Source organism: Drosophila persimilis, unplaced genomic scaffold, assembly GCF_003286085.1.
Source record: "Drosophila persimilis strain 14011-0111.01,24,50 unplaced genomic scaffold, DperRS2 tig00000191-arrow-pilon, whole genome shotgun sequence".
NCBI classification, from domain to species: domain Eukaryota; kingdom Metazoa; phylum Arthropoda; class Insecta; order Diptera; family Drosophilidae; genus Drosophila; species Drosophila persimilis.
In genome coordinates, this window is record NW_020825298.1 from 2699821 (window position 1) to 2726978 (window position 27158).

The 27158-nt window shown below is 46.8% G+C and overlaps 4 protein-coding genes across 5 annotated transcripts in view; 2 read left to right on the top strand and 2 right to left on the bottom strand.

The window, feature by feature from the left end:
• Positions 1-4764: 4764 nt before the first annotated feature.
• Positions 4765-5972, top strand: LOC6595676 (cytochrome b-c1 complex subunit Rieske, mitochondrial). The gene is made up of 3 exons (XM_002020700.2): positions 4765-4928; positions 5219-5598; positions 5660-5972. Exons 1-3 carry the CDS (start codon positions 4835-4837, stop codon positions 5876-5878), a joined length of 693 nt encoding a protein of 230 aa, XP_002020736.1. The 5' UTR covers positions 4765-4834; the 3' UTR covers positions 5879-5972.
• An 81-nt stretch (positions 5973-6053) lies between these two features.
• LOC6595675 lies at positions 6054-7028 on the bottom strand. The gene is given in 5 exon segments (XM_026988249.1): positions 6054-6355; positions 6414-6475; positions 6541-6576; positions 6645-6709; positions 6711-7028. Coding segments are annotated over 5 exon segments (594 nt in total). The 5' UTR covers positions 6947-7028; the 3' UTR covers positions 6054-6160.
• Positions 7029-7271: 243 nt separating this feature from the next.
• LOC6595673 (rab3 GTPase-activating protein catalytic subunit) lies at positions 7272-26417 on the top strand. Its single transcript, XM_002020697.2, has 5 exons — positions 7272-8588; positions 8654-8826; positions 24926-25446; positions 25499-25728; positions 25785-26417. The coding sequence occupies exons 1-5, from the start codon at positions 7272-7274 to the stop codon at positions 26283-26285; spliced, it is 2742 nt and encodes a 913-aa protein (XP_002020733.1). The 3' UTR covers positions 26286-26417.
• Positions 12007-27158, bottom strand: part of LOC6595674 — a 61692-nt gene continuing 46540 nt past the window's right edge. The window contains exons 2-9 of one of the 2 annotated variants that reach the window (XM_026988577.1): positions 17752-17949; positions 16740-17690; positions 16095-16427; positions 15362-16026; positions 14778-14916; positions 13919-14043; positions 13293-13682; positions 12007-12298 (exon numbers count right to left, since the gene is read on the bottom strand). In XM_026988577.1, coding sequence (XP_026844378.1) covers positions 12169-12298; positions 13293-13682; positions 13919-14043; positions 14778-14916; positions 15362-16026; positions 16095-16427; positions 16740-17690; positions 17752-17931 — 2913 coding nt within the window. In that variant the 5' untranslated portion in view covers positions 17932-17949 and the 3' untranslated portion in view covers positions 12007-12168. Of the gene's footprint in view, positions 12299-13292; positions 13683-13918; positions 14044-14777; positions 14917-15361; positions 16027-16094; positions 16428-16739; positions 17691-17751; positions 17987-27158 lie in introns of those variants that run through there. The other variant, XM_026988578.1, reaches the window with a different exon arrangement.

Here is a 27158-nt window from a genome sequence, read left to right on the forward strand (position 1 = left end):
TGGTTACATCATGAAATTTGCCAAAAATCGGCCTCATTTTCGTAGTCGAGATTTTGATGCCGTTCGACAGTCTGGATCCTCACAATCCTGGGAGAGACGGTCCTTCGCCGATCGGCCCATAAATAGCCGAGATATAGCCTTCCAACGATTTGGATTTGCATATCATTAAAATACTGGTTTTTCTGTAGTCTATATCTCTGCTTTACGGCAGTAGATCGGAGTGCGGCATGTCTCTACGTGATCGGGAGAGTCCTCCCAATCGACTGACATCGGACTAAGGGACATCCAGTTTTTCACGATTTTCGCAAAAAATCATGATGGTTACATCATGAAATTTGCCAAAAATCGGCCTCATTTTCGTAGTCGAGATTTTGACGCCGTTCGACAGTCTGGATCCTCACGATCCTGGGAGCGTTGGTCCTTCACCGATCTGGTTCAATTTATCTGAGATATAGCCTTCCGAAAATTTGCATATCATTAAAATACTGGTTTTTCTGTAGTCTATATCTCTGCTTTACGGCAGTCGATCGGAGTGTGGCATATCTTTTCGTGATCGGGAGAGTCCTGCGAATCGACTGACATCGGACTAAGGGACATCCAGTTTTTCACGATTTTCGCAAAAAATCATGATGGTTACATCATGAAATTTGCCAAAAATCGGCCTCATTTTCGTAATCGAGATTTTGATGCCGTTCGACAGTCTGGATCCTCACGATCCTGGTAGCGTTGGTCCTTCACCGGTCTGGCTCTATTTATCTGAGATACAGCCTTCCGAAGATTTGCCTATCATTAAAATACTGTTAGTTTACTTAACTCTTCCTTTCATTTTAGCAGGTCGCACCTTCGGGTAGCTAGAAATACCTCTTGCCTTGTCGCTGAGTCAACAGTGTGGCGTCCCTTCCACTGTTCACGGACACGGGAAATGATATCAGCAGTCCCCCCATCCGCTGGGCCTCAGCTTCGTGACGCGTAAGTGAAACAGCCTATGTATAATTGTGCTTATGTTTTATAATACATATATATTCTCCTTTACAGAGGATAGAGGACCTATGCTTTGCCACAAACCGAGTCGTATCTAATTTCCCCCCGCCAGACGGAGTCATATCCAAACATTACCGAGGCGTATTCGAGACAGACCGAGTCCTATCCCAGCAGGACGGAAGCACACGCCTTCCAAGATCCGAACCTAACAAACCATCGCCTTCCTTCGACCTGGCCATCGACAACAAGGACTTTGACTGTGGCAACCAAGGGAGGGTCTACGCGGGCTACTAGACTCTAGATAGATATCGTCGTTATTAGGTTTAAGGATATACACGTCCATATATTTTGATGGTAGATACAAATGTTTTCCACTTGTTTATTTATTTATACTAAGCTAAGCTATGATGAATAAAACAATTGAAAAATCATCCTTGCTGTATCCTTTATTGGGAAAACTATACCGACTACAAAAAGGCGTAGCAAGTCCAGATCGGTTTTCAAATAGCGGAGAAAACTAAATATTTTTTATTGGGGAAAATGTCCTTGATCCTTGATAAGGACTTCATCATATCAGGGACATCTTTTCGATGAGAGGAAGCCATCGCACGCCCAGATCGGCCCACAAATAGCCGAGAAAACTGAATATGAATGGTTGGGGTTGTTCAAGTCCTTGCCGAAGGATTAAGACGATTTGTCTGATCCCTTCGGGCCATGGCGCGCACCGATCGAGCCACAAATAAGGCAGAAAACAAGATGTATTTATCTGAAGAAAAGATCCTTTATCCTTCGTCCTTGATAAGGACTCCATCAAATCAGGAACGTTTTTCCAATCTCAGGAAGCCGTCGCTAATCCCGATCGGGCTACAAGTAGCCGAGAAAACTAAGTATGTATGGTTGGGGTGGTTGGAGTCCTTACCGAAGGATCAAGGACATTTTTCGGATTACAGGGGGCCATGACACACACCGATCGGTCCAGAAATATGGGAGAAAAGAAAATATATATGTCTGGAGTAAATATCCTTGATCCTTGGTCCTTAATAAGGACAGCATCATACCAGGAACATTTTTCCGAACAAAGAAAGCCGTCGCACGCTCAGATCGGCCCGTAAAAAGCAGAGAAAATGAAAAATGTTGATCCTTGATATCCTTTGTCCTTGAAAAGGACTTCATAAAATCAGGGAGATTTTGCCGACCACAGGAACTCGTCGCCCGTCCCGATCGGGCCACAAATAACGGAGATAACAAAACTATTCTGTAATTTGCTATTTTTGAAAATGTAGTTCAAGAAATCGCCGAAAGGGGCGCCACCGTACCAAAAAAAAAACTCGTATCAAATGACTGGAATACCAGGCGAACAGAAATCAGCAGAAGGTCGATGATTTTTTAAAAATTGGAGCCCCCTAAAGTATGCTGCGATTTTTTGCGATTGCTGCAGTTGCTTGCTGCTGATTTCTGTTCGCCTGGTATTTCAGTCATTTGATGCGATTTTGTTTGTTTGTACGGTGGCGCCCTTTTCGGTGATTTCTTGAACTACATTTTCAAAAATAGCAAATTACAGAATAGTTTTGTTATCTCCGTTATTTGACGCCCGATCGGGACGTGCGACGACTTCCTGTGGTCGGCAAAATCTCCCTGATTTTATGAAGTCCTTTTCAAGGACAAAGGATATCAAGGATCAACATTTTTCATTTTCTCTGCTTTTTACGGGCCGATCTGAGCGTGCGACGGCTTTCTTTGTTCGGAAAAATGTTCCTGGTATGATGCTGTCCTTATTAAGGACCAAGGATCAAGGATATTTACTCCAGACATATATATTTTCTTTTCTCCCATATTTCTGGACCGATCGGTGTGTGTCATGGCCCCCTGTAATCCGAAAAATGTCCTTGATCCTTCGGTAAGGACTCCAACCACCCCAACCATACATACTTAGTTTTCTCGGCTACTTGTAGCCCGATCGGGATTAGCGACGGCTTCCTGAGATTGGAAAAACGTTCCTGATTTGATGGAGTCCTTATCAAGGACGAAGGATAAAGGATCTTTTCTTCAGATAAATACATCTTGTTTTCTGCCTTATTTGTGGCTCGATCGGTGCGCGCCATGGCCCGAAGGGATCAGACAAATCGTCTTAATCCTTCGGCAAGGACTTGAACAACCCCAACCATTCATATTCAGTTTTCTCGGCTATTTGTGGGCCGATCTGGGCGTGCGATGGCTTCCTCTCATCGAAAAGATGTCCCTGATATGATGAAGTCCTTATCAAGGATCAAGGACATTTTCCCCAATAAAAAATATTTAGTTTTCTCCGCTATTTGAAAACCGATCTGGACTTGCTACGCCTTTTTGTAGTCGGTATAGTTTTCCCAATAAAGGATACAGCAAGGATGATTTTTCAATTGTTTTATTCATCATAGCTTAGCTTAGTATAAATAAATAAACAAGTGGAAAACATTTGTATCTACCATCAAAATATATGGACGTGTATATCCTTAAACCTAATAACGACGATATCTATCTAGAGTCTAGTAGCCCGCGTAGACCCTCCCTTGGTTGCCACAGTCAAAGTCCTTGTTGTCGATGGCCAGGTCGAAGGAAGGCGATGGTTTGTTAGGTTCGGATCTTGGAAGGCGTGTGCTTCCGTCCTGCTGGGATAGGACTCGGTCTGTCTCGAATACGCCTCGGTAATGTTTGGATATGACTCCGTCTGGCGGGGGGAAATTAGATACGACTCGGTTTGTGGCAAAGCATAGGTCCTCTATCCTCTGTAAAGGAGAATATATATTATAAAACATAAGCACAATTATACATAGGCTGTTTCACTTACGCGTCACGAAGCTGAGGCCCAGCGGATGGGGGGACTGCTGATATCATTTCCCGTGTCCGTGAACAGTGGAAGGGACGCCACACTGTTGACTCAGCGACAAGGCAAGAGGTATTTTTAGCTACCCGAAGGTGCGACCTGCTAAAATGAAAGGAAGAGTTAAGTAAACTAACAGTATTTTAATGATAGGCAAATCTTCGGAAGGCTGTATCTCAGATAAATAGAGCCAGATCGGTGAAGGACCAACGCTCCCAGGATCGTGAGGATCCAGACTGTCGAACGGCATCAAAATCTCGATTACGAAAATGAGGCCGATTTTTGGCAAATTTCATGATGTAACCATCATGATTTTTTGCGAAAATCGTGAAAAACTGGATGTCCTTTATTCCGATGTCAGTCGATTTGCAGGACTCTCCCGATCACGTAGAGACATGCCGCACTCCGATCTACTGCCGTAAAGCAGAGATATAGACTACAGAAAAACCAGTATTTTAATGATATGCAAATCCAAATCTTCGGCGGGCTATATCTCAGCTATTTATGGGAAATTTCTCAATTTTGCACTACAAAACCGTCAAATGCTGTTGGAAGTAACAGATGATAAAAGAGTAAACTTGGATGTATATTTTAGTATTGTATTGGAGAAGCCAATACAATAGTTAAGCCATCCGTAGGGCATGGTCATACTCGGCCACTAGCGATCTGATTACTATGATTTAAATGATCTTTACATTATTGCTATCGATGAAAATGTCGTAATATGTTTTGGTGCAAATCGTTTGGTTCAATTTATCTCAAGTAGTTGGACTGTTTAAATAGAGGGGGCGTAGTGGGCGAAGTTCGTTTTTCCATCGGTATATTTACGGTATATTTTGAAAATGAGATGGAATATTTAGGTATATTTCTGATGGACAGACCGTATATTTTATCGAAAAATCTCTCGGTCACAGCAGGCAGACGACAAGACGAACGTCGAAATTTTCGACACGAATATTTGTGGACTAGCAATAAATTTGTAAAAAAGTTAACACCATGTTGAAAGCCGTGTCGCGTGCATATGTGCGTGGCGGTGCCCAGGCACTGTCTACTGGCCTCAAGACGAGCGGCGCTGCTGTCAATACTATTGGTAAGGCGAAGGCCCATCGTGAAAAACATTCATTACATAATGAAAGGAGTGCGGAAAAGATCAATTTCCTGCGTTGGCTCATCGGGAATGCGGTTTAGCCAATTATTCATGGATATCTAACCAGATTTGGCAAATTTCCTTACGTAATTTCGACATAACCTCGCCCTTCGTCAGGAAAATGAAAACAACTTCTGTGCGAATGAGTGTGTGAGGCACAGACAAAAACGCTGATACACTTGCAGACCAGGCCCTTTTGCCAGATTCGTACTGACCCGATTCCCTACTTTCAGCTAGCCGCCAGGCACACACCGATCTGCAAGTGCCCGACTTCACCGCCTACCGTCGCGATTCTGTCAAGGATAGTCGCCGTCGCAATGAGTCCGCCGAGGAGCGCAAGGCATTCTCCTACCTTCTGGTTGGTGGCGGAGCCGTTGGAGGTGCCTATGCTGCCAAGGGTTTGGTCAATGCCTTCCTGGGATCGATGAGCGCCTCGGCCGATGTGCTGGCCATGGCCAAGATCGAGATTAAATTGGCGGACATCGCCGAGGGCAAGTCCGTGACATTCAAATGGCGTGGCAAGCCGCTGTTCATCCGTCATCGTACTCAGGCCGAGATTGATACGGAACGGGGTGTGCCCACATCGTCGCTTCGTGATCCGGAAACTGATGATGTATGTACTGCCTGGATCTTCCCCTGAAACTCTGGCTAATTGTGTCTACCATCTCTTTCAGCAACGCGTCATCAAGCCCCAGTGGCTGGTGGTTATTGGCGTGTGCACGCACTTGGGATGTGTGCCAATCGCGAACTCTGGTGACTTCGGTGGCTACTATTGCCCTTGCCACGGCTCTCACTACGACGCATCGGGCCGCATCCGCAAGGGACCGGCGCCCCTGAACCTGGAAGTTCCCACCCACGAGTTCCCCGATGAGGGCACCCTCATCGTTGGTTAGAAACATTTACAGTGTTATCGTTTAAGCCCCGCAGAAGAAAACCAACAAAATAGTGAATGGATTGATGTAAATTAATAAAAACAACCAAACAGAAGTTCTGAGCGCAAACGAACATTTATTCGAATTGCATTGGAATCCGAATCGCGATCAAGTGAAGTGTGGCAAGTGTGAACAAACAACAATGAAGATGGAAGGAAGCTCATGGGTATCCCAGACTAGAGGCTGTATAATCCTTTAATGACTAATCCTAATAACACTCAACCGGATGAAACATACAAATTATCACCCCCGTTTCTTTAATTCCTCAATCTCCAGTTCGAGCAGTTGGTTCTTCAAGCGCAGATGCTGCAGCTCCAACTGCTGCTTCTCCATCTCAATTCGGTGCGTCTCTGCAAGTCTAGTGTTCTCATCTCGAATGTAGTCCCTTTGCAGCTTTATCAGGGAAAACTTTTCCTTCCACAAGTTATTTCTTCCTTCCTATAAGCCACATTTTATCTTGAAGAAATTTGTATTTCAAATAGGCAAGGAAACTAACCTGAGTACTTTCGGAATAGTTTGCTTCATATTGGTGCTGGCTCGGCGCCTGATTGTGGCTTCCTGCAAAGAAGAGGTACAATTATTCTTATTGCAAAGGTGTACATGGGTTTGCCACGGGTACTTGCCATCAGAATCATCGTCTGGTGAAGGATTGAGGCTTTCTGAAAGGTAAGAAAATAGATGAATGAGTTCCTCTCCTTTTATTTGAAAATGAAACAGAAGTACGCACCATTGGCATAGTTTTCTTCTTCTGACAGCGGAGGAAAGTGACAAGTCGGCGTGACACCGCCTTTCCTTCCTATTCGCATTGGTATATTTATCACGAAGCGCCACCCACGTACGAGCGACACCTGATTGAGTGCAGTACTCTTCAGCTATTTTCACCCAAGTCTCGGATTTCAGCTTCCAGGTAGCCGTATAACTCTTCTTGTTCAACAGTACATCCTTGTGGTTATCCACCAGCTGAAAAAGTATGCGCACCTCTGCCTCCGAGAAGTTTTTTCCACGGGATCTTTTCAGCATTCTTTCCATTGTTGGATTTGGTTGTTGCAAACAAAAAACAGCTGTGTCTGTGGCGTTGCCACCTCGCTGAGTTGGGCCTAAGCAATTGGATTGCATTTTTGAAATGTACATGTATTCATGTGTAAGCGTATAAGTATTCGAATAGATCACCAATTTATTTACTTTAATGTTTAAAAAACATTTAAATAAGATGGCATCTGGCAAATGATTCGGTGCTACTATTTCCAGCGATCTGGCAGCGCCCTTAATTGTTTTGTCGTCATCGACTGTTTTTGCAGCCCTATTTTGTATGTTATTGTCTGTCCTTGTTGATACGCGTTAAATTCCCATTCAAATGGCAGAGGAAATTGATGACAACGACTTTTATCGCGAGAACTTCAGCGCCGATTCGGACTGGGAGGTGTTCAATGCCCAGCTGGGTGAAATACTCCAGAAATGGGACGTCACTGCCAGCGGTGATGTTGGCAGATCTTTGAAGCCCGAGGAAATCTTTCGCTGCAAGTGGAAGGTTGAAAGCGAGACCCTGGATATGCTAAGCAACGGCATTGAGGTGGAGCACTACCAGGCACACTTGGAGGAGGACGAAATTAAGGAGGAGATAAAGGAGAATAGATGCCCGCAGCGAACACAATGCCATCAGGATCTGATGAGCAGCGGGAACAGCTTTGGTCCGCCCATTCGTAGCAGCTCCAATGAGCTGCACACTCTGGCCCGAATATATGGTCTACGGCGCTTCATTGTCCTCCATCCGGTCAATGCCAGCGTCAACTACATGAAGTCCACGGCGGAATTTAATTTCTTTCTCAGTGCCGCTGCAGTTGTGGCCGCAGAGGTGGGAAGTGTTGTGCCCATCTTTGTGCAGATCTACGATCCCAAGTGGAATTTCTTCACGGGTGTGTCGCCGGCGCCTGCCCTGAGGACCAACTTCCGCTTGATTGGCCTGGAGAAGGCCCCGCCCGAGTGTCGCTACTTGATGGGTCTGCTGACGCTGTTTAGGGAGAAGGTTCCTGCCTCGTATCCGCAGTCTGCCATGGTCTCTGTCTGCACCACCTACGCCCTGGACACGATGCGCATTCGAATGCCCATGTATGTGCCCTTCGATTATGGCCTTAACTCCGAGGACATAGTTGTGGCTGGACAAGTGGCCCATGTGGATGTTCAACAGTTTTATGCCCTGCCACATGGCTATAAGCCCGAATCCTGCACAGAGATCTATCTGGTCTACACCTGGCCGGAGCTGTCCGAGCACGTGGCCTTCGACAGCGAGCAGAGGACTGACTTCATACCCTCCAAGGCGCCGCTAGGCAAGGTTTATCTCTCTGTCGAGGCCTCTTCTTATCTCTCGTGCTGCCTGAGGGACTACCAGGCTGTGGCCAGTGTCACTCGTTCTCTGGAGTCCTTCGTGGGACGCAATTTCTCTGGAACCAGCAGCGGTGCTGAAGGCATCAATCCTTTGGATAAACTTACAGAACGCCAGCTGACCAAGCGACGGGATCGCAACTATGAGATGCCTTCTCAAGAGGGTCTAACGAAGCGTCTGCCCGGTCCGATGACCGAGAGTGAGTTGAGCGAACTGCTGGCCTACATGTTTCCCGATATGCATCCCGAAATGGCCTTGTACCCATATGTCAAACAGAGTTTCAAGAATAAGGTGGGTGCTTCTCATGCGCATATCATTTGAGAGCCGATCCTTGTTAATCCTTCAACTCCTTCCAGTTCGATCCAATGCGCATTAAGAGTGCCGTTCCCGACTCTTTGGTCTGTCGCCTCAGCTGCCTCCTGGCCACATGTCATGCCCATTCGGGCGGCCTGGATGGCATGGCCCAACTGTGGGCCGCTTTCACCCGTCAGCTGCGTTTGCTGTGGGACAACTCCCTAGCCGTACCCGGGTGAGTCCGCCATCCACCCACACAATCAGCAATGCCCTCAAATCGTAACAAAAATATGCTTTTTATTCGGAACTTGATGCGTACGAAACCAAAACAGAAACGAAACATCTGGTAAACGTTCTAGTCTAGTCTAAATTTAGTTTGCTAATCTGTGAAGCCGCAAAGTTAACATTCGAATTGGATTTACGTGTAACAATTTAACGCACATTTAAATATCTAACCGGTAGGTCTAGTAGGGATCGGAATCCTCCGCTATATCGCTTGGTGTCTGTCGTCATCGGTGTCTTCGGTGTGGCTAGAGATGAGCAGTCCAAGCACTCGAAGGAAGGTTTCTCCTTGAAGGAGATCTTCCTCTGGCACGAGTACAATTTTCATTGATATTTTATACACTTTGTTGTTTGTTTGTTAGCTGGCAGTATCTGTTATAAGTACATATTGCTCATCTCATCTCCTCTCCTCTCCGGTTGGGTTTGTTCAAGTGCAACTAAATCTAAATCTAAGCACGTGCTTGCTCTTCTACTCGTATATCGTACGAGTACCTCCTATATCATACCTTCTCCAGGTGCTAAGGCAGTTGAATACTCTAATGGTTTCCTTCTTGCTTCTTGCTTAACACTAAATTTGATTTAACTTTGTTCTTATAATATGTTTGTTGTTTTTGTTGGGATTGTTTGGATATTGTTTCCTCTACGTTTTCTTTTGCTTGCTTTACAAGTGAAACATGAAACATTACATATTACTATACGATTTTCTTTGAATTTATTGCCTAAAGTTTATTGGAATATTTGTTGTTGTTGTTCTTGTTGTTCGTCTAAATAATTGCTCCCGTTTTCCACCTAAATTGTGCTTACATATCTAATGCTCAAAGCCATGTCTATAACCGTTGTCTTATCGTTAGAATCAGTATATATAGTAGAGTATATAGTATAGATCGATACATATATTTGCTTACTTCACTAAGTATTCAGTGCCAGACCGGGGCGTTGTTATTGGTTCTCCGCGAAGAGATCCCGCCCAGGGGCACTAAATATTGTTAACTGTCAACTGCGTCCGGACTTGCCCGGACTGTTTGCCCGGGCTCGTCCCTCGATATCGTTCGACATCGATATATCGATAATGCTAAGAAATTAAATCGTTTAAAACGCCTAAAACTATCTTCCATATGTATATACAAAGATGTACAGAGGCTTGACTTTAGTCTCAAATGGGATGAAAATAAAAAAGTGATCGATAATTTTAAAATATTAACTTTATTAAAATCTCACTAAAAAGTAGAAGGAAATCATAAACATAATCGTACAAGAACGTAGCACACAAAAATGTTTCAATTGAAGCTTCTGTACAAAAACGAAATGAAACAATCCTTAAAAAACTGAAACTGACTTTTAAACCGTTTTTTGGAGGGCAGTAAAAATGGTATTGGTTGAAATGAAGAATCTGTTTATAGCTGGGATAGACAAACATAGAATGAAATTCATATATAGAGAAGAAATAAGAATGAAATCGTTTGGGGGTTCTAGACTTTTAGACTAGAGAGTGTTTCTGTGTGTGTCAGGGGGGAATTCGTTGGAATTGCTTGTTAAAGGTTTTTAGATCCTGTTTATAATAGTACCTTAGAGGAGGTATCTCCCCATACATACGAGTACATGATAGTTATTTACATACAATCTATTGCGTTGTTGTGCTCTCTCAGCGACTTCTATGCGGTGTCTATCCCAGCATAAAGAAAAGTACATATTCCATTGCTAAGCCTAAACATTAGTTAAACAGATTTAATAGCTATTAAGTATAATTAGTACCATATTGACTTAAGGTTTAGTTCTTTGATTGCTTAACATCTGGTGTTTCTTCATCTCTTCCAACAACTAATCGCAAATCGCAAATAGCAAAAAAGAAGAACTACGGAAAGTATTTATTGCACTCTAAACAGCATATAAAAATATCGTATGTATCGTATGTGTCGTCTACTCCTACTCGTAACTCTTGCATATATTCCATTGTGTGTGTGTGTGTGCCTTCCATTATGCAAATCTCAAGATGCCGCATGCGACAACAGCAACAATCTGAAGGGGCAGAATATCAGAATCAGAATTGCACTTAAAGCTTGGCCCTGTCTGCCACTGTGACTGCCACTGCCACTGCCACTGTCTCTGCATCTACCACTGCCTCTGTGTCGGGATTGGGGTCGGTGTCAGCCAATGTCAAGTTCAGAGACAAGGCCACATCCTGCCCAGCTGCCTCGTGCTGCTGCTGCTGCTGCCGCTGCACTTGCTCAATGCTTGACACCGAGGTGCTGGCAGCCAAGGATGAGGCCTCTGCCTCACGCTCTCTATCTCCATTTCCGTCTGTCTCCGTCTCCGTCTCTGTGTCTGCCCCATCCTGGCTGCCGGTTGTTGTTGCTGTTGTGACTGTGGCAGTCTCCTCTTCGCTTAGGCTACAATTACATGTACAATTACAGTTATCACTAAACGTATGCGCCTTATAATTGTTGCTAGTTGTTGCTGTGGCTGCTGCCGTTGCTGCTGCTGCTGCTGCTGCAGCTTCTACATCATGATTATTATATAAAATATTGTTAGACGTTGCCGTTGCCATTGCCATTGCAACGGGTAACTGTAAACGAAAGGCATTGCTGCGGGGAATGTGGCATGTGGCTGCCGTGATGCTGCCACTGTTGCTGCTTCTGGTGCTGCCCCTGTTGCTATTGTTGTTGCTGCTGCTGCTGTTGCTTGTGGGATGATGATAAATGATTTCCTGACGTTCATATTCGTTAAAATAATTCTCCACAACAATGCCACTTGCTGCCGTGGCAGCTGCTGCTGCTGCTGCCGCCTGCGCTGCTGTGGCATCTTCTACGGTGGCGGCTGTCAACGCGGCCGAAGGCGCATGTGGCAGGTTGTTGCTGCTGCTGTTGGAGGAGATATTGCTGTTGCTATTATGGAAATTGGCGGCTCGGGGCACCACATCGGGTGGCGAGGTGCATCGCTCTGTTTGTGGCATATAGTAATGTAATCGTTGTTGTTGTTGTTGTTGCTGTTGCTGTTGCTGTTGTGGTTGTTGATATGGCTGCTGCTCCAATTGCTGATTGTTTCTATGTCGCTGTTGTTGTTGTAGCTGTTGTAGTTGTTGCTGATGCTGCAGCTGATGCTGCAAATGTTGCTGTTGCTGCTGCTGCTGCTGCTGATGTTGCAAATGTCTACCATTTCTGCGCTGCTGCTGCTGTTGCTGCTGACGCCGACCATCCCTTGTGGCAACACTCCCCTCGATGGCCGGCGTCAGATATTGTCAGAAAATGCCATCCAGATTTAATACAACATTGAAATATCAGGATAACGTAAGCCGCCCTCATAATGGCACTAGACCGTTGCGCGTTGTCGGATTGCGCGCCATATAGATGTCCATATCGTGATCGGTCCAGTTATCCGACGTATCGCAGTAGTTGTTCAACGTGTGCGTTGAGCCCGACTGCGAGTATCTGCAATTGTGGCAAGTACATCGATTATATCACACACTCTGCCATACTGCCACTCTGCCACTCTGCCAGCAGCAGAAGTGCCGCAGCATTGCCCCATGATTTGTGGCGGTAAAAATGGCGGTGCAATCCAAGCGAAACGCAATTAAAATTAATGGAATCAGTAAATATAAGCCGGGAGAGGGCCAGCCAGAGAGCGGTGTTAGGTGGTGAAAGGATTTGTGGCTTAAATCCACATGCATGCCCCATGCCCAATGCCCCACAGAATTTACAGACAGATGAAAGTTTCATTTGATTTGATTTCAGCGATGAATAGTCGATCGGGTCTCCAATCAAGGTTGAGATGGTGATGATAATCGTAATGAAAGTGAATTAAATGAGGGTTGTCTGCGGATTTAAGTTTTAATCACTTTGGGGTTAGTGGTTCCGATTATAGTTTGATTTGTTTAAAGGAAAGGTTCTTTAAATACTTCTTCGACCGATTAAGTGCTTCTGTCGAGAGACTGGAGTACTGGGTATCTTGGTGTCGAAGCCCGAAGCCGCAACCCCCCACATGTTTTTAAATGTGCCATAAATTCCCTTCAATATATCTACTTAATGGCTGAATCTTGAATTCTGAAGCGCACTTCAACAGAAATATCAACAGTGAGAGTGCTGCGAGGGGGTCGAGTAGTTGGCATTTAAAAAACTTGATTTTCGAACGCCTCTCAGAGCCCGACACTTTCCCATGGTAGCCCGCGCGATACTTAAGAAATGCTAATTAAATGAATTGCCAAGCCAAAGAGCCATAAACCAAAGAAACGTAAAAGTAGAATTGAAAGTGGGATTGGTGGTGGAGTCGGCTTAAGATCTCAAGATCTCAAGATCGGAATGGTGACAGACAGAATGTCTGGTGTTGGTGTGTGTGCGTGGGGGGGAGAGTGTGAGTGTTTGCTTAATTAGTTGCCACTCGCATCCGAGTCTGTGGCATGCGGCAGATGTGTGACGTTCTACTTACCGACTTCCCGGTCGATGGTTATGTATGTGCGTGGCATTGAGCTGATCGCGTGATCTGGAGCGCGGACGCGAGCGTCTGGCGCTGGAGGCGATGCTGGCGGGTCCGCCGCCGCCCACCATGCCGCTCATGCTCATCAGGCTGCTCACGGGCAGGCCACCGGGACCCCCCATTTGCATGCCGCCGCCACCCCCGCCGCCCCCATTGCCGCCGTGGATGGAGCCGGCGTAGGAGGCGCGCGACATGCGCTCCGAGGCAGCGGCCAGGGACTGGCGGGACTGCCGCAGCTCTGGACGCGAGTTGACCAGGTTCGAGGGGAAGGCGCTACCCAAATAGCCGCGATGCGAGTTGTTCGAGAAGCTGTGCTGCGACTGGCCATCGGCAATGGATCGACTGTGATTATGCATGTGTGTGTCGTGTGTGTGTGTGTGGGTCGATTCGGATGTGTGGCACGAACAAACAATGAAACAAACATAACGAACGCAATATTAAATCATAGCTGAATGGAAACGAAGAACGACGGCCCCATCAAATATGCAGCAAGCTCAATGTGGGGCAAGCCAATGTTGGGCCACGCCATGGAAGGTGCGCTTCGATGGGAAATGTCTGTGGGGTCCGTGGAGTCTTACCTTGATTTCCCCACTTTGCCGGGCATTCCGGAAAAGTGGCTGCGCATGTCGTCGGGCTGCTCGACGGGATAGATGCGGGGACGCGGTATCGAGCGTCCACTGTACGCGGATACTTGATCCCATTCCTGGAAAGGAAGAGGAAGAGATTAATCGATTCGATTATTGAAATTAATTAGAATGGAATTGGAATGAGTCCCAGTGAATCCTTCTGATGTGTGAAAAATCCTTCTAGGTTCTTGGTTTCTTGGGAGTGTTCCTCCAGCCTCTGTCTCTGGAATCCACTGATGTTTTCCAATCAGAGTTTGTCCCCATTCTTCATTCATTCTCCTCGGTACTCCTTCTTTTTTCCATTCACTCCCAGTCTCGTTAAAGTCCTTCGTATTTAGGCCACAAAAATGTCATTCTAGCATTCTTCCAATCGCTCGTAGGTCTTCAATCTTTTCGAAGACCTAAACACTGGCTTCATTCTCTATTATTTAATCTATATATCGTCTCCAGCTTAGATCCCATTAAAAATTCTACACAATCATCCACACATTTATTCCCATTAACTTTTTGGCAACGCAACCTTGCCAAAAAAGAAGACGAAGATCAAGCATATCCGAAATACTTTCAGTATTTATCTACGCTGCGGTCCGTTTAATTTGTGGAGAGCCGTAAATACCCGTACAATCAACAGCCATCAAATCGCGGTGCTGCCAATTTTCCCAGTCATGGTCCGAACATCTAACCGGGGCCAGAGCCAGAGCCAGAGCCCGAAGCCCGGAGCCAGAGATAATTTCTTGGCAGGCTGCATAAAAGTGGAACTAAACCGAGTCGAACGATGGTATGGTTTGGGGCATGGGGAGGGGAGGCTCACCTTGTGATTGTTAAATGCCGATAGCGTTGCAATGGAGCCAAGTGGTCCTGGGGAACCGGTCGGACCGCAGCAATTAACAGGCAGTCCTCCAATTGGCAGTGGGCTCTTCTGTTGGCTGTTCTGGAGCTTGCGCGAGCGCCTGCAATGGGAGAAAGAAATGCGATGAGAATGGTTTAGAAGGGGTTCGAAGCTTAGAATACCCTGGTAGAAAATAGAGGAGGTATTTCAAGGATTGAAGAAGGAAATCTGCTGTTCCAAGCTGTGCCACTAAAGAGATGCTGTTTCCAAAAAGGATATACTCTCTCTCTTGCGGGGTATAATGGGATTGGATTGTGGTTGATGTGGTGGGACCAAGAAGGATGATGAAGTAAGCAGATAGCTTAAATAGAGCCAAAGCGTAACAAATGCAATCGAGAGAGAGAGAGAGAGCAAGAGAGAGGGAGGAACCCATGGCGTGGCAACAACTTAAGGACCTGCGATAAATCAGCCAGCCACTTTGGCCAGTCATTGGCTTTGTCTGTGGCTCTGCTGTTGTTAGCTACGGCCCCATAACTCACGGCCAGTGGAGCACAGTGGGGACTCACCTGCTGGCAGCAATGAACACAATCACGGCCACAATGATGGTGCCACAAATGGCCGCACTGGCCGCAATCGTTATCTTGTCCATGTTGGAGGCCTGCGAGGCCACAGTGCGGACCTCGCGGCACTGCTGGTACGGCACCGTCTCGGGGGTCACGTGCAGCTCCTCCAGCGAGATCACGCACACGATGATGCACTCCTGGGCGGGCACATTCTTGATCTTGAACTCCCGCTCGCTGGCCTCCAGCGGCGGTCCCTGCTTGAAGGCCTTCTCCCCGAACAGGCGGTAGACCACGCGGAAGCCCAGGATGTTGGCGGTGTCCGAGTCCCACTGGATGATCACGGAGCTGTCCTGGCGGAAGGCGTGCTTCACCTGCACCTCGTTCGCGTCGTCGATCCGCGTGCCCCTCTGCGGCGGATAGCCCAGCACCAGCGGCGGTCTCTGCGGCTTGTGCGGTCCCCCGTTGTTGTTCACTCCCTGACGCCAGCCCGGCGCCTGTTTGCTGTTCGCTTGGACACCCGACGCAGCCGAGGAGGAGGAGGAGGAACTGCTTGTGGTGATGGTGGTGGCCTGGACGGTTCCGGTGCCGTTTGCGGATAGGTTTGTGGCCGCCGAGGGCGGGGCAGTGCTGGCTGAAACGCTTGCCGTTGTCTTGGCCGGAAGACGCGTCTGTCAAAGCGAAGGAAAGAGTATTAAAATCCACATCGAAAGTATCCCAGCATCCTTCCGACACTCACCGTACTCGAACGCTTCGTTGTTGGCTCTTCTGTGGTTGTTGTGCTTGTCGTTGTCGATGTCGTTGTGGTTGTGGAGCTGCTCACACTGCTGGCCACCGGCGAAGAGGCAGCTGTGCCCGTGCCCGTGCCCGTCCCCGTTTCATACTCCACGGAATCCACGGACGACGAGGCCAACGTTGGCTTTAGGTTATCGGCCAGGCCAACTGGACCGCGGAGCGCCGCATCGGCAATGTCCGGACAGCTCAGCTCCTCGGGCTGTATGGAGTAGAAGCCACGGTCCCGGAAACGCGGTGGGGTGCCACAGAACTGTGGATTGCGCTCTCGTGATGTGACCTAAGGGGCAGGGCCGTGGCCGGGGGGAGGATTGAAGTGTAAACACACAATGGGAAAGTTAATGAAACGTACAGGAACAAATTGGGTGCGGTGGGAGGAGATCTAAGCGGAACTAGATTTATTGAAAGAATGTTCACGGAAAGAAACTTCGAAGTGAAAAGAAAATACATTCATTGGCCATGAAATCCATGAAACATAAGAATCCTCGCTTGATTCCTTATTTCAAGGACCTTTTTAGCTACATAGAAAACTCCCCTCCGAACGGACATTCTTTCAAGCACTGTCCCGCATTTCTCTCAGTGTAATCCTTACCTGCAGGTCCCCGTTGCGTATCCACTCGGCTACCCATCGGAGCTTGCAGTCGCAGTGGAGGAATCGGCCCCCCAGCGACAGGCCACGCAGCGTGGCGTTCAGATGGGCAAAGGCGCCCTCGGGCACGGAGCTCAGCGGGTTGCCGTCGAGGGCGAGGAGGGTGATGCCCGGGTTGCCACGGAAGGCTGCCTCCGGCAGGCTGGTCAGCAGATTGAAGCCAATGTCCAGGACGCGCAGCTCCTTCAGGGAGTGCACGGCCCCGATGGGGAACTCGGCCAGCAGATTGTTGAGCAAACTCAAGGAGCTGAGCGTCTTGCGTACCCCCGCGAAGGCCGTCTCGCCAATGCTCTGGATGAGATTCCGCTCGAGATTCAGGGCAGTGAGGGCATCCAGGCCGTCGAACACCCGTATGCCGCCCGCTCCGGGCAGCTCCTTGATGCCGTTCTGGGACAGATCCAAGAAGGCCAGGCTCTTGAGCCCCCTGATGCACTCGGGCACTCGTCGCTGCTTGGTGCCCTTCAGGTTGAGGTTCTTCAGACTCTGTTCGAGTCCTCGGAAGGCGCCCGCCGAGAGGGTCACATTGTTGTCGTTCAGCTTGAGGGTCGACAGCTTGCTCAGGCCGCTGAAGGCATCGTCTGGTATGTGGGTGAGCTGGTTCTTGGACAGGTCCAGCAGATTGAGCTTGCCCAGCAGCTGCAGCGCCTTCACCGGCACATCGCTCAGCAGATTGTCCTGCAGATTGAGGTTCCGCAGCACACCCTCCTGGCCCCGGAAGGCGCCCTCCGCAATCCGCTTGATGCCGCAGCTCGAGAGCTGCACATTGTGCAGGCTCAGATTGCTGAAGATCGCGTCCGGGAGTTCCGATATCGAGGAGTTGTTCACGTACAGCAGATCCACGGGCTTCAGCCGGGCATGGGTGTTCATGGCCCCCAGAAGGTCTTCGAAGTTCACCTGGAAAGAGATTATTGATTGAACTAAAGGGCTAGGAGGGGGGAGGCTGGTGTTTCCTTACCTGGTCACACTGCACGCTCAGTTCCCTGCCCAGATTGTAGGCACATATGCAGCTGGTCTGCAGGTCGGGCACATCCCTCTGCCAGGGACATTGTCCCGCCGCCTGGGCCACCCAGAGGAGTAGCAGGAGCAGGGGCGCTATCGTCGTTGTGGCTGTCGTTGTTGTTTGGCTGCCTCTCATCTTGGTGCCGGCATAGAGCTGTGGACAAAAGACAAATTTGCTGTTAGATTTGCTGTTGGAGAGTGGAGCGGCATCAAGTGAAAAAGTGAAGGTTGTCTGGTCCAGTTGGGTCATAAATTATCCAATTAATGCTGTCGCCTGTCCACCGGCCAGGACTCGAGGCACCCCTGCCACATCTTGAGAGAGTGGTCAAGACAGGAGGATACCATGGAGAGTGCTTGGGTTGGGAAGAAGGCTTTATCAATCAGTTTGGCAGGCTACTACTTTCAATTTCATTTTCATGCTCTTTAGACACCAAACAGTGCGTGAAAGGAGGAGGGGCATAGAGGGCATGGGGCATGGGGGATGCTGATCCTTGGGGCAGTTTAGTTTTGATTAATTTGCCTGTCTGCCTGTCAAACGAGGTGCTTCATAGCCTCAGCCTCAGCCCCAGTCACTCTTCTGCAAGGCCATAAAAAAAGGGAGTGAAAAGAAGTGATGGAGAAGACCTGCTACTGGGCACCCAGTAAATCCTTTTCAAAGTCCCACCTCCGCAAAAAAAAGTGTTACGCGGCGCAGCTTCTTTTTTGTTGGCCATTTAATTTAATTTGAACGAATCATAAAAGAGCCAAGCACGTGATGGCCTGCCCTCTCACGGAACCCAATCAAACAATGGGTGAAAGGTTAGCAAAAAAAACAAGGGAGGGGGGAACCAGAAGCTGTTGACCTTTTTGCATAATCATGAGTTATGATGACATTCGTTTTTCCTTGCCTTTTCCCCTCCCTTTTGGTTTTTTTTTTCGGTGGTTGTCATTGTTGCGGCCAAACTTTTGTTTTGGTTGCCTTTCGGTGGAGAGTTCTTTGTGTTCTTTGGATTATTGTTATATTATGGGATCTTCAGGGCACAGAAAAAGGTGCTGGCAGATGACAGGTGAATGGACTCTTGGGTTTGTTATTTTGGGTACTCGTAAGTAAATCAAGATGGGAACAAATAAGCAAGATGTTGGCTGGTTTTGGGGGAATCTTCGTAAATATAATTAGTAGATATTACAGGTTCTGCTTCTTAAGGAATTTTTGGATTTAGAAAGGTATGAATATGGCTTAATTTGTAATCAGTTTTTGTTTGTAAGAAATTCGTTTAAATTCCTTAAAGTGTTCGCCTCGAGTCCACTCCATTTTAATCATTTGGAAGACCAATTATTCATTGTTTTGCTACCACTTTAAGTGCCTTAAATTATCCGTAAACGTATGTAAAATATTTCCCTGCACAGTTCAACAATCTTAGATATTTGCATGCCAGCGACGATCCCCCTCCATCTTATATAATCCACGATAAATCATATTGCATCTCTCCATCGAAGGCTTATAGGCTTTTCACACTGACGACCATCCACCATCCACCATCCATTTCGGGGATGGTCCGTAAGGTTTTGCCGTTCCGAAAATTTCCCAGTTAGTCCACCATCCATTTTGGATGTTCCTAAACCGCACGTTTCTATGCGATAGTTAGCCGATGGTTTTCAAATGCAACTCTGAATAATTGTCATTCACAATGGAAAAATGGTATTCACTGCGAAAACGTAAACAATGATTGTGACAAAATTAACAAAAAACAAAAACAGTGTGTGTGTGTGTGTGTGTGTGTGTGTGTGTGTGTTTAGCTTCAATTTCGTTTACTATATGGTCTAATCGTACGCCGCATCGACCCAATGTGAATAAATTTGACTAAAATCAACAAACGTTGAATTGGGAACGGATATGATATACCTACCGACAATGAATGTGTCTGTACTGTCTTCGTACCTTGTTTCTTAACCTTTAGTTTTTCTTTCAAATTAGTTACAACTACAAATTTCAACTGTATGCATATGTGAACGTATTTTCTATAGTTTCCATTAGCTAACTTCAACTCCAACTGCAAATGTGTAGGATCTCTGCACTTCATAACTCTTCTTGAACTTCGTCTCTGATACGATACCGACTCGGTAAAAGAATATGTAAGAGACAATAAATATATATGGGGTGTGTGTGTGTGGGCAATATCTATTCTTCATCCGAGTCTCCCTCGCTGGAGTAATGTGTTATTTGTGGGCGACGAACAAACGGCGCAGTTATCACTTGTGCAATGCGTCTGTAATGATTCAGCCATTCCTCCAGCATTTGTGCCACCAGAAGGGGACGTTTGCCCAGTTTTAAAAAGGAAGTTTAAAAACCAATTTATATGTAAACATATTGCTGAAGTTCTTATTAATCAACATTATTAGTTGGTGCAAGAAAATATTTTGCTGTGCAACCACAGCCGAAATAATTGCTATATCTCTATCATCCATTATTAAGAATTAATAAATCTTCCGCGCAAATTTAATGAACTTGTTATTGGCATCAGCTGTTTTTGATGGATGTTGGATGGTGGATGGTGGATGGTGGCAGTGTGAATCGGAGTTTCACATTTGTCAAAAAATCCCACCATTCCCCCGGGATGGGCTCAGTGTGCAGAGGCTATTACGTGCTGCCAGCAATCAGACAATCAATTTGGCTGCCAAAGATTTCCTATATTTGTATTTCCAAATCAAAGTAAAAGTTGAAACAAATTGAAGTTCCATCCCATCGGCGGCATCGGCAATCCGGCGGATCATCTCTTCAGACGGACTTCAGACCGCAGAATAATAATTAAACTGCACGCTCGGCTACATCCCAAAAATAATAATAATCAACATTTGTGTCTTTTGATTGATAGTTTTTCGTACTCCCCGGCTTCGTCTTCACGCCTACGTGCATCCGTAAGATACTGCCTAGAGGCGGGGGATGGAGCGGCGCCTGTGGGAGGCTGGCAGGAGGAGGAGGTTTTCGGTTGATGTTTCAATTGTTCGATCCGCCTGACTTCATTTTTCATGGCATCTTGGATTTTTTTGTGCTGGGGCTGTTGGACTTTTGTCTCTTCCTTAATTCAACTTATAAATTGCATTACGTGGCTAAGACTTAGCGAAAAAAAAACACACAACAGATTGGGAAAACGAGAAAAATGGCAGAAAATATTTCAAGCTTGACTGTGCATTCCCCATTTCTCTCTCTCTTTCTCTCTCTCTCTCTCTCTCTTATCTTTCTCTGGGTCTATTCTCGCTGCTCATTTCTCATTTCTCACTCAACTGTCTGGCCACAAATTTAATTAAAAATTCTTCCACTTCTTCCTCTTTCTCTGTGTTCCCTTTGTTTTTTCTTCCTTCTGCGTATTAATTGCATCACTAAATTTTTTAATGCGCGAAAAGTGCGAAAATTGCATTGTGAATACAAAAGAAAGAGAATGCAGCAACAACTGCTACCAGGAATGACTGAATGAATGACCGACTGACTGACTGCATGAATGAAAACGAATCAAGTACAGTTGTGCACAGCTAAAGTTTTCAAAACGACTACAAACAACAGGAATTGAAGCCAACCAGATAACTGTTTTTTTGGGTTGTTTGCGGAATAAACCTACAAATACCCTCCAGAGATGGAAATTTTTAAAAATTATTAGCTGCAGGATTGCATATACGATATGCCTATCCGTTTTCATAGCCATATCCTATCGTAGATCCTTCAAAGTTACCAAATTTAACAGAACCATAATATAATAAAATATATATAATATAATATAATGCTGTAGTTGATGTTCTATTCCATTAAACTTGCCAACAGATATTCCCTCTATAATCTTCCATCCCATAATAATCCTATACTGAAGTCTACAAAAGCTGTCTGAATTGGGAAATCCTATAGACATTTTCAAAGAGCAGCTCTTCAGAATTCTTGCAGCTCTGTTGGGTACAGGTTCTTCCCGATTAAGAACCTTGATCAAACCCACTACTGCCTCTTCAGCCCCTTTCTGCCTCTTCCAGGGTATCCCCCTCTGGAAGGGTATGCACTAAAAGATGCAACTTTTTGTTTTCTCACCCAAAAAACTTGAAAGGTGCAAATGATTTTTCTCTTTCTATCCTTCTCTCTCTTGGATTCTCTGTCCGTTTCAGGTGTTTGTTGTTTCTTTTGCTGTGGCCGCATAATTATTCACTCTTTTTTTGTGTTTTTGTTGTTTCTGGTTTTTTTCTGTGGCTTTGGAAATTTGCATTTTTAGACAATGGTCCAGCGGTTGATTTTTTCTTCTATCTGTTTTTGCGTTTTTTTTCCGTCTATTTGGCTTTGGGGCTCGAGGCTCGTTGGGCAAGAGGCAATCTTCTGCCTCCCATCACACCTTTCGGGCCGAAAAATGTTTTAATTGAAGTTTTATTTAACAAAAGCTTGGGTCCCACTTCTTGTGGGTCTCTGTGGGCGTAGGGCTTTGGGGCCGGGGGGCGGCAGTGGGGTTTTTTGGCTCACATAATGCTGTTAAGCATTTAAGTGGATTAGAATTTTTCGAGGTGGTTTCTGGCCCAAAAGGGGAGATTTTTCTCTGTGTGGGAAAAGTTGTCAATTGAAAAGTTTATATATAGACGAGGGGGCGTGAGGTGCTATGCGGAGTTCTATATATAGAGTTCGGCTGGAGTGCTGCAGTGTCGGAGTGCCGGACTGTGTGCACAGGTTGATAATCTCTTGGGTCAGCTCTGAGGGCAAATGAATTAAGTGGAGAGGTGGGGGAGGGGTGCGATTTTTGAGGTTCGTTGTTTGAGCTTTGGCCAGCCTTTTGGGTTTGTATTAATTTGATATCTTTTTTAGAGCAGATTTAACTTTTGGGGGAACGTTTTTGAGCTGGGAACATCTAAAAAAGGACCAAAATATGTATTTAAAAAGAGTTTTGATTAATAATCGATTAATTATCGATAATAATAAGAAGCTTCACCTTTAATAAGGCGACTTCTATTAACAAAATGAGCCCCTTCAATCCCAATAACTAAATTGCCTGATCCCCACAGCGTCAACTTATTATTCAATAAATTTCCTTGGGGAAATCCTCCGCCATTTTGTGGGTAAGGGTAAGGGGAAGGAAGCTTGAATAAATTCCAGTGCGACCGCTGCCAGGAAAATCCCCTTTTAAACACGACGCTGGCTTTTGTCATCTCATTCTCTATTAAGGCCAAAAACAATTTCCGTTTAACCGCAGCTTATCCTTTTTGGTCGTTGAAGCCAAGTGAATTGTTCTCTCGTTCTCTTGGCCACACAAAAATAAACGTAACTCGGTCTAATTTATTGGCCCGGAGATGGAGCTCCGACAACGACGACTGGGAGGAGGATGATGATGATGATGAGAGGATGGGGGTGCTGGCTCCCAGGCATAGACCATAGTCCATAGACCGTAGACATTGAATTAATGACATGAAGCACATTTGATGTTTTTATTTCATTGAAACTAAAATGAAAGTGTCGGGTATGTGGCAGATGGGGCTATGGCCTGGAAGATGGAACATTATCAACTGGACAACATTGGGTGGGTCAATAAAACGCTGGCCAACAGCCAGCAGAAGATGAGAGCCCCACCCTCTCCTATCCCCTCTCTGTGCGGTTGAGTGCAGTTTTTGAGCCACTTAGAAAAACCTTTTAAGCAGCTGCTGGCCACTCCACTGTGCCCCGGCACTGGTGTTTCTTCCTGCCACCAACTAATAAGACAACTTTTATGCAAATGCAAATGCCATTGCACCACAGAAGAGCTCCCTTTGGAGCTGCCGTTTTTCCCCATTTTCTTGTTCATTTTTTCCATTTTTTTCCCATTTTTCCCATTTTTGGGTTGGAAAACATCCGCTGCGCTGCAGTCCAAATAAGTCACTTCTTCCCTTCTACACTGGGAGAAAAACAGAGGCGAAACAGTTGGCCAGAAACTGTGTTACGAGGGGAACAAAGTTTAGGGATTATTTGAATATAAATTTGAAACGATTTCAATCATATTTCAAGCTCTATCTTTTAAGAGTTCTCTCTGCCTGAGATACATATACCTTTGAAAATCCCACCAGTGTACACAGAACGCCCTCTTCGGCTCTCCTCTCAGCTACCACTTAGTGCGGTATGTGCGAGAAGGGTTCAACAAACTCTTTGGGGGCTGAGTCACTGCCGGAGCTCGCTTCGGGCTCATTGGCTATGCAAGACGAGAGGGCCACGCACGCGTTGACAGGGCGTGATGAGCGTGAATATCAATTGGGAGGAGAGACATTCGTTGGTGGCAGGGGGGAGGGGAAGGGGAACGGGAACACACCCATGGTCCGCCCCGTGATATATGCATGCATGGCTTATGGGTTATATGTGTGACAGCTTAGCATAGAGCTCTTCGCTTGTCTTCTCTGGTCCTCTGTCTGATAAGCGGCGACAATCGCCGCCTTTCATTGTTTGCCCAGCCCCTCGTCAGGTTTTATTGCCAGTTTTACAAAGATGTGCGGTCTGGCCAAGAGACTGAGACTGAGATTGGAGCCAAAGAATGGTGCTGATACGAGCAGGGGAGGAGGTGTTGCACATGAAGAATGGTGGCATGCAGAGTGGAGAAAAGTGAAACGCAGACTTGGCAGAAGACTAAGATGCATTCTGACACAGAATCTTGCAGATAGATTGAAACCGAGATTAAGACTCGGCCTGGAATGGGAGACTGACAAGAGGCAGGCACTGGGAAGAGCCCGGGAAGCTCTGACACAAAGACACAGACTCCCAGAGGCCGAGAACGAAGCCCAAAGAGTAGGCTCAGACACAGACAGTGAAATGGGAACTTGAATAAAGATTGAAGACGGAGACTAGACAGAAACTGAATGATATAGAGGCATGTTCCAAAAGAAAGAAAGAAAACCAAGACGGGGCTTGGGAGTTTTATTCAAACAGAGACTGAAAATGAGACTACGAGGCCAACAAGAACTATAACAGACTTCACACGGAGAAAGAAGAGAACATGCTAGGGAAAGAGACTACTTTTAGAGCCCCAGAAAGTGAGTGCGAGATTGAAAGCGAGAAGATCACAAATGGCACTTCAATAGTTCAGGAAACCCCTGATCTATCATATAAATAGCCCCTAGAAATAGTGTATTCATCAACACCTCATTATATGCCCTGTCTCTCTCCCTCTTGACAGGATTGCATCTGGCTTTCCCGATACGCGCACCTGCCTGCTCCACCAGAAGCTGCAAATGCTCAACGTCTGCGTGGAGCGTCGCGTGCAGCGGGAGGCAAACAGCAAACGCAAACAGCACCAGGACCAGGCACTGGCCATATCCGAGGACGAGGAGGAGGACGAGGGCGAGTTCTTTGATTGCGATGAGCCGAACTCCGGGTCGGGCTCCCCCGTTAAGGCAGTGCTTAGCCTGAAGCCCGAGGGTCGCTTGAGGCGGCTGGGGGACGAGCGTTTGCTGGACGAGCCCGAGGAGTATCTTTACATCCCAGAGACCCAGGAGCCAGTGCCCAAGACAGAGGACCAGCTGCAGGACGATGCCGAGGTGATGCTGAAGCTGGGACCCGGCTCGGGTCTGTCCACTCAAATGATGTGCACTTCCCTGCTGTCCGACATGGAGGCCTTCAAGGCGGCCAATCCTCGCTCCCAGATGGAGGACTTTATCCGTTGGTACAGCCCCAAGGACTGGGAGGAGGTCAAGGATGGTGAGTGTGAGAAATACTCCTTCATCCTTCCTATATTAATGTTACTCTTCAGAAACGGGTGAAATCACTCACCAGCTGAGCGTCAGAATGACCACTGAGGGCAACACCTGGCTAAAAGTTTGGCAACAGGCCCATCCCGTGCCCGTAGCCCGACAGAAGCGACTGTTCGATGATACCAATGAGGCCCTGAAGGTGCTACACTTCCTGGAAAGCCGAAAGATGCACGAGATCTACAACCTGACCATAGTACCAGTCCTCCACTCGAGTATCCTCAAGATTTTAGTGAGTAAAGGACTCTATCCAATGGAGAAAACAACTAAAGCAATCTCTTTTTCTAGGACATCTGCATCAATGCCAAAGTCGATGATCTTTTCAGCCCCCAAATCGAGCAGCTCCTCACGGATCTCTGCCGCCTTTCGCGTTCGCAGTCGGATGATCTGCCACCGATTGGCCCCCTTCTGGATGATCTCGCCGAGCTGGAGCGCCGCTTCTACCAGTTCAAGTGCTTTGAGCGCCTCTCCGGCTATCCCAAGAAGAGTACCCTGGACCAGGTCAAGCTGCAGTTCCTGGAGATCCTCCGCAACGACAACTGCTGCACGATTGTCAACCGCAAGCTGACGGCCGCCGGGGACGGCACCCTGTACGACATACTGATACCCAAGCTGGAGCACGACATGGCCGAGCGATTGATCAGCAAGGACTACATCATAAGGCTGGACGGCGACTCGAAGAGTACGGAGAAGGGCCTGTACTTGGGTCCGCAGTTCATGAGGGCCATTGTCACGGGGGAAAAGCTAAGACTCTGTGGCGCATTCACGGAGAGCACAGCCTTTGTTTAGGGAGGAAACTACAGGAATTCCAGGAATGACTGAAGAAGGATTAAATCTAAAGAAATTAATATGAATATGAATGTTATTCCACAATACGCATACGCAAGACTATTTAAACTATTATATTAATATGTACTTCCATTGTTCTTGGTTTTATTGGTGCTTTAAATAATACACACAAAGAAATTATTAAGTATTCCTGTCGGGGCACAAACTTTCAGCGTCTCTCGCCGCAAAACAGTTAAAGGAACTGCACTCTGGGATCTGCAGCCACATATAATCACATAATCACTTCTCCGGCCCGGCACTTGGGGCCAAAAGAAATCCGCAAGAAAGCCCACACTTGGATGACAGGCAACGAAAGCAGGAGGCAGGAGCCAGCAGAGGACGCATCCACTAGCCAAACTTTAGACACGAAATTGCCCAAATACGAGAAGGAGCAGCAGAAGGCGGTGCCCAATGCCAGTCGCCGGTCTGGGCCCATAAGCAAATTGTGGGCCGTGTTTAACCGGAATTATTTTAAGCGCACACTCTCTGGGCGGGGAACTCCACAAACCACCAACTCCTTGGGGGGCTCCAAGGGGCAGGGGCAGGGGCAGGGGCAGGGACCGAAACATCCAGAGAACAGAGCTCTGGTAAGACATAAAACATTTCTCTCCTTGGCCCTTGTTGGGGGCCCGTTCGCTGGTAATGTTTTCCCCACTAAATTACCTACGGGCAATAATTGTTTTGTGTACATGTCGGGGCGATGTTTGCCCGTTTGCCTGCTTGCCTCGTAAAGCCCGCAACATTGTTTCCCCCACCACCACCCTGTACGTCCCTGTGCAGCATATTTTCTCCTTGAATTTCCCTCTGGTTTCGGCTCTAACCGAAAATGTAAAA

Coding starts and splice junctions, on each gene's coding strand:
- LOC6595676 (XM_002020700.2), top strand. CDS start 4,835: ATGTTGAAAGCCGTGTCGCGTGCATATGTGCGTGGCGGTGCCCAGGCA. Junction 4,929..5,218: donor CGCTGCTGTCAATACTATTG/GTAAGGCGAAGG, acceptor CCCTACTTTCAG/CTAGCCGCCAGGCACACACC. Junction 5,599..5,659: donor GTGATCCGGAAACTGATGAT/GTATGTACTGCC, acceptor CATCTCTTTCAG/CAACGCGTCATCAAGCCCCA.
- LOC6595673 (XM_002020697.2), top strand. CDS start 7,272: ATGGCAGAGGAAATTGATGACAACGACTTTTATCGCGAGAACTTCAGC. Junction 8,589..8,653: donor AACAGAGTTTCAAGAATAAG/GTGGGTGCTTCT, acceptor AACTCCTTCCAG/TTCGATCCAATGCGCATTAA. Junction 25,729..25,784: donor CGAGTATCCTCAAGATTTTA/GTGAGTAAAGGA, acceptor CTCTTTTTCTAG/GACATCTGCATCAATGCCAA.